General features: G+C 39.3%; 1 protein-coding gene across 2 annotated transcripts in view; it reads right to left on the reverse strand.

Annotated features, from left to right (window-relative positions):
* Positions 1-15149, reverse strand: part of FMN1 (formin 1) — a 387832-nt gene that overhangs the window by 301592 nt on the left and 71091 nt on the right. Inside the window, exon 2 of one of the 2 annotated variants that reach the window (XM_070425561.1) lies at positions 8522-8700. The exons of the other annotated variant lie outside the window; for it this stretch is intronic. Coding sequence (XP_070281662.1) covers positions 8522-8700 — 179 coding nt within the window. The remainder of the gene's footprint in view (positions 1-8521; positions 8701-15149) is intronic. 2 annotated transcript variants of the gene reach the window in all.

A 15149-nucleotide genomic window follows, 5' to 3' on the forward strand; every position in this document is an offset into this window, starting at 1 on the left:
ATCCTAGATTCTTTAGGCAAGTTTTCTTGTACCTTAACTCCCTCATAACTCTTAGGAGAAAGGTATCACTGAGCTCCTTTTATAGATTAGCAATGTCCAGTGCAAGTCTCTGCAATAATGGAAATGTTCTATATCTGTGTCATCAATACAATAGATACTAGCCACAGGTGGCCTCTGAGCACTTAAAATGTGGCTAGTGTGACTGAGGTACTGAATTTTTAATTTTATTTAATTTGAATTAATAGCCACGTGTAGCTAGTGACTCTTGTTTGGACATTGCTGGAGATGTTAACACTGAGGTTGAAAGAAATTAGGTCAATTCTAAGATTAGACAACCAATGAGTGGCAAAGCCAAAATTTGGACTGGATCAATCTGATTCTAAATGGTCAGCCTTTTCATTACAATAACTCAAAGAACTATTTTAAAACAGTTCTCTTTCACATTGAAACATCAGAATAGGGGCCGAATAAATCACCTGGTTACCAGAACCAAACAACTATTGAAGTTAGAAGGAATTTGCAGAGAATGGAAAGGACACAAAGATTATGAGTCCTGATTTGATCAGTAATGATTCCTTGAGGTTAATACTCTCATGAGTTAGTCATTTTAAGAAAAAAAAATGGAAACAAATGTAAATTCATTAAAATCACAAAGGAGAAAGTAAGCTAGGCATTGCTACAACTATGAGTCTATTCTTGAACACAGCTGAGGAGAGAAGAGAAAAAAGTAGAGGAGGAGGCAAGAGCTATGGCTTTGAAGTAGCATATGTGTTCAACAAGAGATATTATTTACTAGTCACATACTCACTGTGCTACTTAAAACAAGTTACTTAACGTCTATGAGCGAGTGTCTACATGTATAAAATAGAAAAAAAAATTAACTCAGAAGGATTGCACTAGTAATTAAAAGTGCTAATAGTCCTAACGCAGTGCCTTCTTGAGTCACCACAGATTCAGCGTGTAGTTGCAGGAATAAATGGGTGGGAGAGAGGCATCACATTCCCACAGTTCTGAAATATATTCATTATTGCCTCCACTTTGTACATCATTTTAATTTGATATTTAAACAAAACAAGTGCATATATAGCACTGCTGTAATTTTCAACACTTTAAAAAGTATCATGAAATATTTTGAAGAAATATTCTAACAGTTCCTACAATCAAGGTCACTTACTTTCTACAGCTGGAGAGGAAAGGTTATAATGTTCATGCACAGAACATTTATGTAGCAGCTGCAGTTCTTAACCCAATTTAGAAATAGTAATAATAATAACAAATTGAGTTGGCTTAATTAAAGCCTGCAAAAATCAAAAGATAAGAAAAAAACAACTGAGCCCTAAAAACTGAAACCTTATATTAACATAGACGTGCTCTAACATGCTCTAGACCAGTGGTTCTCAACCTGTGGGTCACGACCCCTTTGGGGGTTGAACGACCCTTTCACAGGGGTCGCCTAAGACCATCGGAAAACACATATACAATTACACATTGTTTTTGTGATTAATCACTATGCTTTAATTATGTTCAATTTGTAACAATGAAATTGGGGTCACCACAACATGAGGAACTGTATTAAAGGGTCGCGGCATTAGGAAGGTTGAGAACCACTGCTCTAGACAAAGGCTACTGCACTTCAAATTCTAAATAGGTCACATGGGATTGTAATTTTTAACCACAAATTACCATCTTTATCCTGGAGAGAGAAGAAAGAAGTGCTTTTCAGAAATACATACATGGAACATAAATGATATATGTAGAAAGAGACGAGTGTTTAAAGAGACCATATGAAGTTTATAGCACCCCAAGTCCAATAAATGCACACAGCACTGCAGTTTTTTAAAACAAAACAGAGAGGCTGAAAAATTGAACTCTTTGAAAAGGGGGCAAAAAAAGCAATTATTTTGATTTTAGAGAAACCAAATAAGATATTTCAGCTGCAACTCATTTAAATAAAATTCCTAGATAAATTTCTCAACAGTTTAATAAAATTCAACTCTATTCTGTGTGCTCTCAGGCTCTGAAAGCATAATACAAAGTTTTCTCTTAATAAAATGCCAAGAGTCCAAACTTTACATGAGCAGCTAATATATTTCACGTCAGAATAGACAAAGAGAACATCACGCTAAATGTTATCAAGGTCAAAGAAAAGAGAATGTCAGAGTTCCATTATCCACTAAGGTTGTTCAATGATTAAGCCAAACTTACTGTTCCTTTTTTTTTTACAGTGAAATCTGAGATGCTGCTAGATTTGAGAGCACAGGTAGGTGTTAAGGGAAGCAAGGGAAATGGCATAAGAACTGAACTTTACGATTGCCTAAATTTTCCATTTAATTTAATATGATAACCTTCCACACCAATTTCAAAATTGGTACTAATTTGAGATAACTGGTTAAATTTCATGGAGTTTAGAAGCGAAACCAGATTACTTTTTATCAAATGTTTTATCATGACTTAAAGTGGAGGAGTTTGTAAGGTAAAAAAGGGGATTCTCCAATTTGATCATTAATTCATCACTTCCCACTGTTATTTTCCCCTGTATCATTTCATGATCATTTATCATACAGCCAACAGACACTTGATCTCTGTCTTTTGTTGTTAATCCTCATCCAAGGATATTTGTCCACTGATTTTTAGAGAGAGTGGAAAGTAAGGGAAGAGAAAGTGAGAGAAAGAAACATCAGTACATCAATTGCCGGCCTCCCGCAGGGCCTGGGATCAAACCTGCAATCTAGGTACACGTGCCCTTGACCAGAATCAAACCTTGGACCCTCTAGTTCCACAAGCCGATGCTCTATCCACTGAGCCAAACTGGCTAGGGTGACCTCTTTCTTCTTTTCTCTGTCTTTCTCATTCTGTCTTTCACGCACACAGACGCTCACACGTATGTACTCATATACAAAACAGCACACCCCTTCAGAAAACAAGCTACTTTGCTATTTCTGAATTCACTTGCACACACGTCTCATTGTCATGAATATCTTAATGTTTTGGATAAGTCTATCTGTGGCCTTTAGCCTTAGGTGGAGGCTCTCATTGGCTTCCATGAAAACAAGACGGGGAGGTGGCCCTTTTCATGTACTGGAAAGGCACCATACCAGAGAGCACTGTGCACTGTTTGCTGTTGAATTAAATTATGCTGTGGAGTCTGACATTCAGGAGTGAAGGAAGGTGGAAGTACTGATATCTGCTCATGCTCCCATCAGTGTTTCCTCATTCATTTTAAAGGGACAGGATCGTTAAAGGGCACGTTGAGACATCTAGTGTTCCATGGTAGCCACTGCAGAATCTTCACTGGATTGAGGTCTATGGGGTGATCTGGTTGTGGTCTAGTTGTTTAATTCTGAGCCTGATTCTTAATCCTTCTCACTGATTATGGGAGCTAACTCATACCCATTAAATACATGGCTTTGTTTTGTACATTATAAACAAAAGAAAACAAACAATAAAGTATCCAGTGTAATGGAGAGGTAGAGGGGTTTAACATTTAAGCCCTTGAGTCTCGACACAGACCTGGGTTCAAGTCCTTGCCCCTCACTTTACTAAGTCTCTCTCTCTATTTGTACAGTAGGTATAATGATACCTCAAAGGATGGTGCCTGGCATTTAGGAAGTGATCAATACCTGGAAGTTTTTGTTACTGGGTGAGACACGAAAGGTTGGGTATTGGACTTGGTAATTATATCATTCCATTCATAAGATACAATTACTTCGAACCTGATGCTATGTCCTCCCCATCCACTTAGGCCAATTCAGTCAGAAAAGTTCAGGAAATTGAGATGATCCTTGGGAATCAGAATCACTAAGAAGAGGTTAAAGTTTGTGTTTTAAAAACTGGCAAGCAAAATCCTACTTCCAGGATTTGTGCAACCAATAATAATCGTAATGACTGCTTATCTTTTCCTATCTTTTTTGCAATCTCAGACCACACTTTTTTTAGTGGTATTTCTATCTCACACGCCTCCCATGTTTACAGACACTTTATAAACCACCCTCCATGGTGAGTACTCCTCTCAAATGAGATCTTCGGGAAATTTCACTGGTAAGAAATTAGGCTGCATTTGCTCTCTTGTCTGTCCATTTTCGGTGCCTTTGCATATCTGGTTCAAATGCACTGGAAACTGAGGAGCATGGCTAATGGTAGCTTCTTGTTTGATGGCTACAAGAAACTTTCCTTTAAGTGTAACTTTATAATGTTCAGCCCTAAACGGGGATTCTGGGGTGACTGAGTGTTTACCATACACAGATGCCACCGAGGGCAATTCACACAGTTGGTGCATTTGAATGCTGCCCGAAAAGCGATGCCTAGGGTTGCCAGATTTAGTAAATAACATACAGGACAGCCAGTTAAGTCTGAACATCAGAAAAACAACAAGTGATTTTTCACTCTAAGTTCATCCTATGGACTATTTAGCAACCTTGGGACCTGAAGGGGAGCTGACTGAGCACTGGGTTCAGTATTTCAGGAGTTTTGTAGATCACCCAGAATGGTCCACAGAACTTGCTCGTGCAGGTCTACAGGATAATCACCTAAACAGAACCTCTCTACATGATAGTCTGGCTGACATTTACCCAAGAGGCATCAAGACTAGCACTGGTTGTTTGAACATTAAAATACATACTGGTTGGTAAATAAATGCTGCCCTCAGTATCTCTAGTGTCTATCCTACACCAGCCCCACATCCTGCCATTTCCCCAAGGACGTCTGGGACCTTACAATTCAGTGGCTGAAAGACAAATGTCACAACATGGATGGCTCTTGAGGCATATGCTATACTAAGAGAAATAAGTCAGACAGGGAAAGACAAATACTGTATGCTCTCACTTGTATGTGGAATCTTAAAAAATACACACATACATAAAAACCAAATCAACCAAACAAACAAAAACTAAGCTCACAGAAACAGAGAACAGATGGGTGGTTGCCAGAGGTGGGGGGGGGGGGGGGGGGCGGGGGATAGGGGAAATGGGTGAAGGCAGTCAAAAAATACAGACTTCTAGTTATGTGATTAATAAGTTCTGAGGATCTAATGCATAGCATGGTGACTACAGTTAATAATACTGTGTTGCATAGTTAGAAGTTGCTAGGAGAGTAGATCTTAAAAGTTCTCATCACAAGAAAAGAATCTGGTAACTGAGGTGATGGATGTTAACTAAATTTACTGTGGTGATCATTTTGTAATACACACATATGTATATAAAATCATTATGGTGGACACCTTAAACTTATACAATGTTATATGTCAATTATACCTCAATAAACTGGGGGAGGGGGAACTACACTGGAGAAGCAGAAAGAAGTGGTGGGTGCCTTCAAACAGAGTTAGGAGACTACAAATTTTGGTCTTGCTATCAGAGATGTGACATTATTTCTCACATTAGAACAAAGATTCACATTGGGAATATGGAAATGTTATTTGTTTCCTTTAAATAAATAATTTCCATTCCAAATATCACTGCTTCGGTTGATTTATCTTCCTATAATAGAATCAGGAAAACTAATATTGTAGCTAAAAGGAACTTTGTTTCCTCTGTTCCTGGTCCTCCCCATTCTGTCAAAACACATTTGATAAAAACAAAACAACAAAAAGAACCCACATACAACAAAACAAACAAATAAACAAACAGAAAACCTGAAGCCCAGGGAAGTTCAGCAATGCCCAGGGTGCCATAGCTAGTTAGTGATTGAGCCAAGAGTAGAAGTGAGAGAGATCTTCAACTCCTGGTCTAGAGCAGAGGTGGGCCCACTGCCTGTTTCTGAATGGCCTGGAAGCTAAGAATGATCTTTACATTTTTCTTAATTTTAAAAAAAATGACTGTTATTATCTTAAGTATTGATATTCTAAGTAAGATTTTCTATTAGGAAGGGTTCTAGTGACTTGGTAAAAGTTTATATCCTGTTAATCATCAGCACGCCAGCTTACAAGGACATGTTTCTCCAGGGGGACTTTGAACACTCGGTCAGGGAGGTGTTTATGACTGATATTTTGATTGGCCTTAAAGCTTTGACAGGACTGCTCTGTTTTGCATTGCCACCATCAGAAAGTTCCTTTCCCAGCCTTTCTTGTGGATGTGCTGCCACTCATTAATATGCAGGGTGATAGCTAAACACTTAATAATCAGTGGGAATCTGGCATCCACCAATCAAAATGGTAACTGGAAGGAGGGCTGGTACTACAATGAAGGGCCTTCCTTTAGCTTTTTTTTTTTTTTCTTTTTTTCTCTATAAAGAACCAGAGAGGGAATAAGAGTCAAATGGTAATGAGGGGAAAGGGTTTGGAGGTGAGGAGCCTTGGGGTCTAAAGTGTAAATAAAAAAGCTAATGTAGAAAATAATCTTAAAAAATTATCCTAATTTTTAAAAGTTATAATTAATAGTAGACTAAGAAACATATAAAAGTGTTTTAGTATCTATATTTATAATAGGGTAATATGCAAATTATTCAGGCTGCCATCACATAACCACTGATCAGCAGGAAGGTGGGGCAGCCAGCTACGAGCCGGGGAGAGCTATGAGCGGGGGAGAGCTATGAGCGGCAGTGGGCAGGGAAGCCAGCTGAGGCAAGCAGCAGCGAGCTACTTGCACATGTATTCAGGGCCACTAGTAATGTATATAACATGTAAATTATGTTTTATATATACATATAATTGCTATTAAAGGCTAGTTCAGGAAATAGACCTTATTAATGCAATGATATGTATCAAAAGCCTGAAAATACTTGGAAGAGAAAGGGCATAGGAGAAATTATATGTGTGACAGTGCTATTTACTTCCAAATTGTAGTATACTATTCCAAAATTGGAAACAACTTCAACATCCAATAATAGAGAATAATTAAATAAATTTTTGGATATGTTATAGTGGGACAGTATACAGTCACTTAAGATACATCTAGAAAGAACCTGAAACAACATGGGTAAGCAATGTAAAAGTGATTGATAGAAAAAGGAAGGAAGGAAGGGAGGGAGGGAGGGAGGGAGGGAGGGAGGGAGGAAGGAAGGAAGGAAGGGAGGGAGGAAGGAAGGAAGGAAGGAAGGAAGAAAGAAAACCTATGTTGATATGTCAAAAAATCCCTCACTGAAAATAAATAATACATAGTAAAAAGCACAAAAAATTATCAAATTTAACACTATCCTTGACTACTGAGATTACAGATTATTTCTTTTCTTTCCATTTAAATACATATTTCAAGTTTTCTAAAAGGGTTGTGTATGATTCGTATAACTAAAAATAAACTAAGTAAAACTAAGAAATAATTTAATTCACAGGGGAGAAGGTAAACCTGCTTAGCCAGTGCCTAAAAAAACACATAAACACAGAATTTTTTAAAAACACAAAAGAAAAAGTAAGTCTTTCAAAATCTGTTTCTGAACTTCCATGCTCTAGGCCTCGTGCAGCAGCAAGCTGAACTGAAAGTAATCTGACCAATAGATGTCACTGTTCCACTTCTTAAGTGGAGCACATCTCAAGATGCACAATTTTACTCTTTCAGAGGGACAAAACAACACTGCAAATCTCCATGTCACCTCATGAAGGGTTGTAGATTTTCCATCTTTCAGTTCCATTCCAAACCTCCTTTTACAATAACTGGGATGTCAAATGCTTTTCTAAAAAACATACTGTGACTATGGTTTTATAGTTATGAAAAATACAAGGTTCTGTTGTTGGTTGCTTGAGAAAATCGTCACCCATATGAACATCACAGACCTAACTCACACTCATCAAACACATACTTCCAGGCCTGAAAGTAATGAACTGGGAAGTATTCAAGATTGTCAGTAGGCATGAGAGTTAATGGGGGGAAATAAGTGCTTCTCGGATTCCTAATGCTCACCCCCACCTCTGACAGGAAACTGGGAGGTGAAGGGGGTGAAGAAGGGTGGTGAAAATGGGGGCAGGTGGTCAATCCTATCAGGCCACCTACAATGTGGAAGTAGCTAAAACTCAGCCCCCTGCTTTGTATAGGGTCATCAATGCTTCTGTGTCAATGAATACAAGAATGACTGCGAAAGAAGAAGGCTGTGTTTTTAAAATGGGGTCATCTTGTATTCTGCAGATTTCCTGCCAACCTGATCACCTGTTATTTGGGCAGCCAAAGAGGAAAAAAAAGGTTTAGGAATGTGCAAGCAAGACAGGCTATTTGGGTTTCACTGGAAAATCCAGAGCCTATCAGTCAGCTAACATATTTCCTCACCTTTTAAGAAAAAATGATATTAAGAGATGAACAGCATCAAATGATCATTCCCACAATGGGGTTTAGGCAGCTAAACTGATGTGAACAGAGGACTCTGAAAAGCTCAGATAAAGTGTAAACACAGTCACTTTCTAGCACATAAATTTCAGATCACCAAGATCTGTTTTCTGCCGCCAGTTGATTTTTAGACAATGACCCCTCCCCCCACATATTACACGCACACACAATGAAGCTTCAGCAGCTTTCATGAACATGATTTACATCAAATGCATATTAAATGAACCTATGCTGACTGCAAAGAATCACAGCACAAACACAGTATTTCTACTTACATGGAGATCCAAGTGCAATTCACTTCTGTTTGTCTTCTCTCTTTCCTTGAGGAGCAGAAAGGGACAGTCTGGTCCAGCTCTATGGCCCAGGACCCATGCACCTCCATCCCTGATGGGAAGGTCCTTAGAGGCTGACTGCTCATTGAAGCAGTCCCGGGGAAAGCTCTCGGAGGAGATGCCTAGACAAACAGAGAAGGTTTTCAGTGACAGTGGCCAGAAAAACATCAAGCCACCATATCTGGGGACTCGTGTGGGCATTTCATACTACCTTCCTTTTTGTAAGGTTTAGAGTTTACTTGCCTCCAAAAGTGCTTTTCTTAATTACTCTTCTGAATCACACTAACAAAGAATTAAAACATGTGCCCTCATACCACCTGCTTAAAAAAAAAATAAGCCTAATTAGCTCATCTCTGGGCTCCCTGTTCTTGCTTACTAATCTCGCTATGCATACCATTCTCATTCAGGACAGAACTGGGGAATGAGCTGGAGGATAGAAGCCAGAAGGCTGGGTTGTTGGCTTTACTACTAAAAGCTGTCACCTGAGCCAAGTCACTAGTGTGTGTGTCGTCTAGTTTAGGAACTACACGGTGTTCATCTTCATTGTGGGGGGTGGAATCATCAAGAGTGGTGCACATTGGCGGCTGGTCAGCTTGTTGAATGCGTGAGGCTGCCTGAGTGAATTATGTGGAGCTCCCTTTTCTCATCCCCAGAATCAGGATGTTCTGCTAGTTCTTATCTACATGTTAGGATGAGAATAGGCAGGTATGTGCCAGGCACCGTTCTCAGCCCTGTCCTTTGATTTTTTAAAAGGACCTTATTGGCAGGTATCATTAGTGTTCCAGTTTTAGAAGAAGAAACTGAATCACAAAGATCATATAGTCAGTAAGTGGTAAAGCCAGGAATTGAACCCAGGCAGTTAAATGCTAGAGGCCATGCTCTCAAAGACCAGACTATATGGCCTCTGCCTGGCATTCTTGTGATGACAATGTGTGTTCAGTCACAAAAGGACTTTGTGGTCAAATAAGTGTGAGAAAAGTGGCATGTCTTATCCCTTGGAGCTATGATTCATGTTAGCATATTACAGACCTTGAGTGTCCTTTAGTAAACAAATTTAGCTCTGTATAATAGTATTTTCCACACTTATTTGACCACAGAATCCATTTAAAGGGGCACCTGATAATCTTGTTGAAAGCCACTAGTGTTTCAATGGAACACAGTTTGGAAAACACTAAGTTAGATCACCTCTAAAGTCCCATCTGACTCTCAAGTTCCTGGTCCTCTTTTAATTCCTGGTAAGCAACCCTGGCAAAATATTATGCAACTAGGCACAAGTTAAGGGTTTAGGCTCAGTGTACTTTCGCAATAGAGATCACCGTTGGATATATGATAGGTTGTTTATTACACATAATCCTTGTAAGAGCGTCTCTTTGGCAGTGACCCAAAGCCAGCCAATGACTTCCGCCATGCTGCAAACCTGACTTACCAGTGACCTGAGCTGAGAGTAAGCCAGCTAACAGAGGGATCATGGGATAAAATGCTTCTCCTTTCTATGAGAGTAGCATTTTAGAAGAAACGCTATTTTAAAATGGCCAAGGTTTTGCTTGTTGTTTGCTTGTCCAGTCAGCTGATTTCCAAACACCTCAGAGTGAAAGGTGAGGCAGGTCCCAGCGTCTCTACAGTTGCCCTCTGGCGGGCTGCCCATAGAACACTCTCTGTGGAGACTGAGGATGTGAGAGTCCAGGGCCTCAGGTGTTTACTCTGCTGACCTAGGGTGTCCAGATTATTATAACTAAGCTCTTCCTTTCCCTGAGCCAGATGTCTTAGAATGAGAGCCGTTTCAGTCACCTGGCCTCACCCTCTCCGTATGCCCCTTATTACTTACACTCTCCAGAGCGTTTGCTTTGGCCCTCCTGTTAGTGCCCCCACTCTGGCTCTAAGAAGAGGCACTCTGCTAAGTACCTTCACTTTATCTTCACGGTGACACTGAGAGGAAGGTTGCTGGCCATGCTTTCATAGTTGAAGAGATTCAAGCCCAGAGCCTTTTTTAGCTGCCATTATATGGCTCATCTCTCTCCCAGAATATTTCTACTCATATTGGGCAAGAAACGAGAAAATAGACCTTTTTAAATTTATGGTATACTCTCACCATGCTACATTATCTTCAGAAATGTACTAATTACTAGCCCTATTTTTCATTTTATGGCCTTCTACTTTTCATTTTTATTTTGGAATAGCTGCTGGCTTTGAGTAAAGTTTATACTGGTTAATAAAACGACATAAAGCATAATATATACATCACAGAGAACATAATATACAACACCTAAGGTAAGACATCCAGATCATCAAAGGCACATTGTCTGGTAGGCAGAAGTTCATCATTTGGGTTTAAGAGAGTGGTGAATTCCCACAATAACTAGGATCTGTGTCCTTAGAGAAAACGCATATGCACACACAAACTCCCTCGCACACCCTGCGGTGCTGTCCCACACAGCATTCATGAGGTGTGGAGTGCAACTCAATCCACTCCTGTGCAGAGGAAAGACAGCACGCAGTTTAGGTAGAAGCAATAAAAAGGAACTTTGTTTTGGAAATAGTTTTAATTTTAAAGAGCCAATTTCTCATACCTAGTGTTTAACCAGACAAAATCCCTATGAAGAAAACATGCAAGGTAAAAATCATGGCGCATAGTAATTTTGGTGAGGATCAATTTGACAGCAAAGGACCAAGGGCAGAAGTCAGTAACATTAAAACATTATTCTTAAACGTCTGACAATGTAGGTTAGGACATGGGACAAATTCACCACCAGAAAGCACATAAACTTATAAAGTAAGTCTTTTAATGGAAATTTTAATAACCAACACAAGTTTTTTGAAGTTAGAAATAAAGCACATGTCTATATTTATTAAAATGGGTAGTAGCCACACTACTCTCTTCAACTGAATGAATTTAATAAAGAGAAGGAAAACTTACCTAAAATTAGGTAAGTATGTTCTGTCAAAAGTCAAATGTCATTTAATTTTCTGATACAGATTTTCAGGTATTTGATTTTCATTGAACATTTTGTAAAAAGCTTTAAAGTTTAATCAACCTAATCATATATCTTTCCCTTTCATGTGCATATTGTAAATTTGTTTTTTTACTCAATTTTTATTGCTTATTTTGCTTCTCAAAGACATTCCAACAGCTGGATGGACCACACATACACACACAGGTTAATTCTACAGCTGACCACTATTAATAACAACACATAGCACAGTCACAGTACGGTAAGGGCGAACTTACCTTGGGACCACCTGGAAAGTCTGTGCTTGTCTCAACCATTCAAATGATGAGCTGCACTTCCTGATGCTAACCTACAACATCAGACTGGGGTTTTGCTGTCAATTATCAATGTAATGGAAGCAGAAAGAAAGGAAAGGTAATATGCCATTTATAACTGTAAGCAGTATCCATAGCTTATCTTTCCAAAATTGAATGTCTCTATTCCTATGGTAAGTTGGAGTATTGTTACCACTTCTTTACTCCCTTCCTGTATGATTATTAAGCACCCAAGGCCTTGCCAGTTGTCTTGGCAGTTCCTCCCATTGGCTCATGGATATTGGATCTGGCCTCGTGGCCTGTTTTGGCCAATTAAATGTGGGCAATGTGACACTGTGCCAATTCTGAAGCAAGCCTTACTAGTAAGAAGCACCGTGTGTTTTTACACCCTGCTTTGTGTTTACGCCATCATTATTTGACAAGCCCATCCTAGGGAGCCTGGATTAGACACACAGAGCAGACCCAAACACAGTCTTACTGCTTGGAGCCAATCTTAGCTGAACCTGGCTCAAATCAAATGAACCTTAGTCAACTCCTAAGCCAATGAATGGGAACAATAAATATTTGCTGTGAGCCATTGAGATTTGGGGTTCATTGTTGAAATAGCTGCCTGATATACTCTCTATCATCTGCCTCCACCAAAAGCACTATACTTTAAACCATTTCAGCTAATCAGGCTTAAAGATTACGATAATCTAATATGTACTAAAAACCACTATTCAATGTATCACGTTTTTTTAAAAAAATCAAGTGAATACTCATAGCATGCCCATTATCTCATTCATACCAAGATTCACACACAAACTACATTTCATTTTAAAAAGTTAAACTTGCCCAGCCAGGTGTAGCTCAGCAGTTGAGAGTCGACCCAGGAACCAAGAGGTTGCGGGTTCGATTCCTGGTCAGGGCATATGCCCAGGTTGCGGGCTCGATCCCCAGTGGGGGGCATGCAGGAGGCAGCCAATCAATGATTCTCTCTCATCATTGATGTTTCTATCTCTCTTTCCCTCTCCCTTCCTCTCTGACATCAATAAAAATATATTTTTTTAAAAAAAGTTAAACTTATTTACCAGGCAATGTTTTTAATTACCTAAAGAATATATGTCCACATATATAAAGACACTTTCAAAGAGAAGCTTGCAAACATACTATGTAATTTTACAAAATTACAGTGCTTTTTAGGCTTTCATTTTTAATTTTTCCATAATACCGAGCCCTCACTTGACAGCAATGATGAAGTAGTTGTGCCTCCAAAAAGAGAAGAGGGGAAAAAAAAGCTTGAAACTCTCATGAGTTTTTGTTCCTATGCTGTAGTTCCCAAGGCCATTCATCACACTCGACTTAAAATAAATCCAAGAGGTGAAGTTTCCCCGACCGTGAAAATCAGAACTGATATGTAAATGTAGACAGGTTGTCTGCTGTTATGTTATTCGGACATGTACTTACAGGCAAGAGAGACAGCAATCTAGATGTGTAGCTAATGGAAAGAGACTTTAAGTACTTTAGGGAGGTGTGTGCCTGTGTGTGCAATTATTCATGTCTATATCAAGAAAGGCAGAGCTTTGGCACAAATACAGTCTCGTGGCTGGTTTCTGTCAATTAGGGATCAACTCTTTCTCATTCTATTGCCCTTGTTTTCATTTCTAGTGATGTTAACACTTGGAGTGCGGGAAACGAGTTAAGTCGGCTCGCATGAATTGCGCGTACTCCGCGGGAGCCGTCTTAACTCGGTTCATATAGACTTGCGGTGGAGTGCGGGAAACGTGTAAACTCGGGCCGATTGTAACTGCGTATTACCAAATATTTGTTTGTTTGCCGTTCACAAAGATACCTACCTGCGTATGCGAACCGTTTCATACCCATTGGGGTAATAGGTATCATAAAAATCCCTGATTTTGCGCGGGAAACCTAAATAATTGCCCGCGCCATCTTATATTTTGGCGGGAAATTCACCCGACACTGTAGTGTATCCCAGCTAAGTAGATATAATTCTGAAAAAGCCTCTTATCTAGCCATCCCAGCCTCTAACTCTTCTTGCTAGAAGTATGTGGAGAGAGAATTTATGAGCAAGGGCAGGTAGGTAGAAGGTACAGTATAGAGAGGCTGGGGAAGGCTGCCAGTGGATCAGGAAGTAGGAAGGACCGGGGAATAAGCTATGTCAATTTCAGAATCTATGGAAAAAGCATCCATATCCACTAACAAATGCAATGTTGTTAATAATCAAATTCAAGTAAAATAAAATAAAAATTAGAGCTGGGAAGGAATTTTGCATATCTTTCCACCTACCTGCTCATTTTATAGTTGAGGGAACTGAAATCCAGGAAGATTGTGATATTTCCAACACAACCATCTAGTGGCAAAGGCAGAACTAAAATCCAGATTCTAGGGAAATCATGCATGCTATTTATTTATTTATTTATTTAAATATATTTTATTGATTTTTTTCAGAGAGGAAAGGAGAGGGATAGAGAGTTAGAAACACTGATCAGCTGCCTCCTGCACACCCCCTACTGGGGATGTGCCCACAACCAAGGTACATGCCCTTGACTGGAATCGAACCTGGGACCCTTGAGTCTGTAGGCCGACACTTTATCCACTGAGCCAAACCGGTTAGGGCTCATGCATGCTATTTAGAGAACATTATTGCCAATCCACAAATGGGAATATTGGGTCTGAGAAAGAAGTAGATGTAAATGGTTGGACAGGTGGGTTCAATTCCTGACTGTGACCTTGGATAATTGCTGGACCTTGGTGTAATTACTAACCCACCCTGAAGCTTTATGTCCTCATTAATAAAATGAAGATAATAAGAATATACCTGTGCTCAAAATTGTTTTCGCTCAAGAACTTTTCCTGGGGTGGGGTGCTGTATTGATGAGGGATACAAACAAATCCCTGTTTCAAGTACAGAAACCTGTATGCAGTGAGAGCATATTAAACATCACAGGCTGATGTTAAGGACTATTTTTTGTCAAAGATAACAAAGAGAAAAATAATTAAACTCATAAGAATTCCCGATAGCACTGCACTGCAGCAGATTCCAAATCTGTTCAAGTCCTAAAAATAGAACTCACGTCATCAAATGCAATAGCTCCAAGTACATGGCTGATCATCTCCAAAAAGAGCAGCTCTTCAGGGCCCTTCCACAGACACCCTATGACAGTCAAACATGAGCCTAGAGCCATGAATAAAGTTATTTATAGACATAGGTTTAAATGAAATCACATTTTAAAGAGATACATAAATACATATTGTTATGATTACTACATTAACCTCTCTCCGTGATCACTTCCTGTGAAGAATACAGAT

The sequence above is a fragment of the Myotis yumanensis genome, unplaced genomic scaffold, assembly GCF_028538775.1.
Source record: "Myotis yumanensis isolate MYYU_CA2020_CCGP unplaced genomic scaffold, mMyoYum1.0.hap1 SCAF_1, whole genome shotgun sequence".
In the NCBI taxonomy this organism is placed as follows: domain Eukaryota; kingdom Metazoa; phylum Chordata; class Mammalia; order Chiroptera; family Vespertilionidae; genus Myotis; species Myotis yumanensis.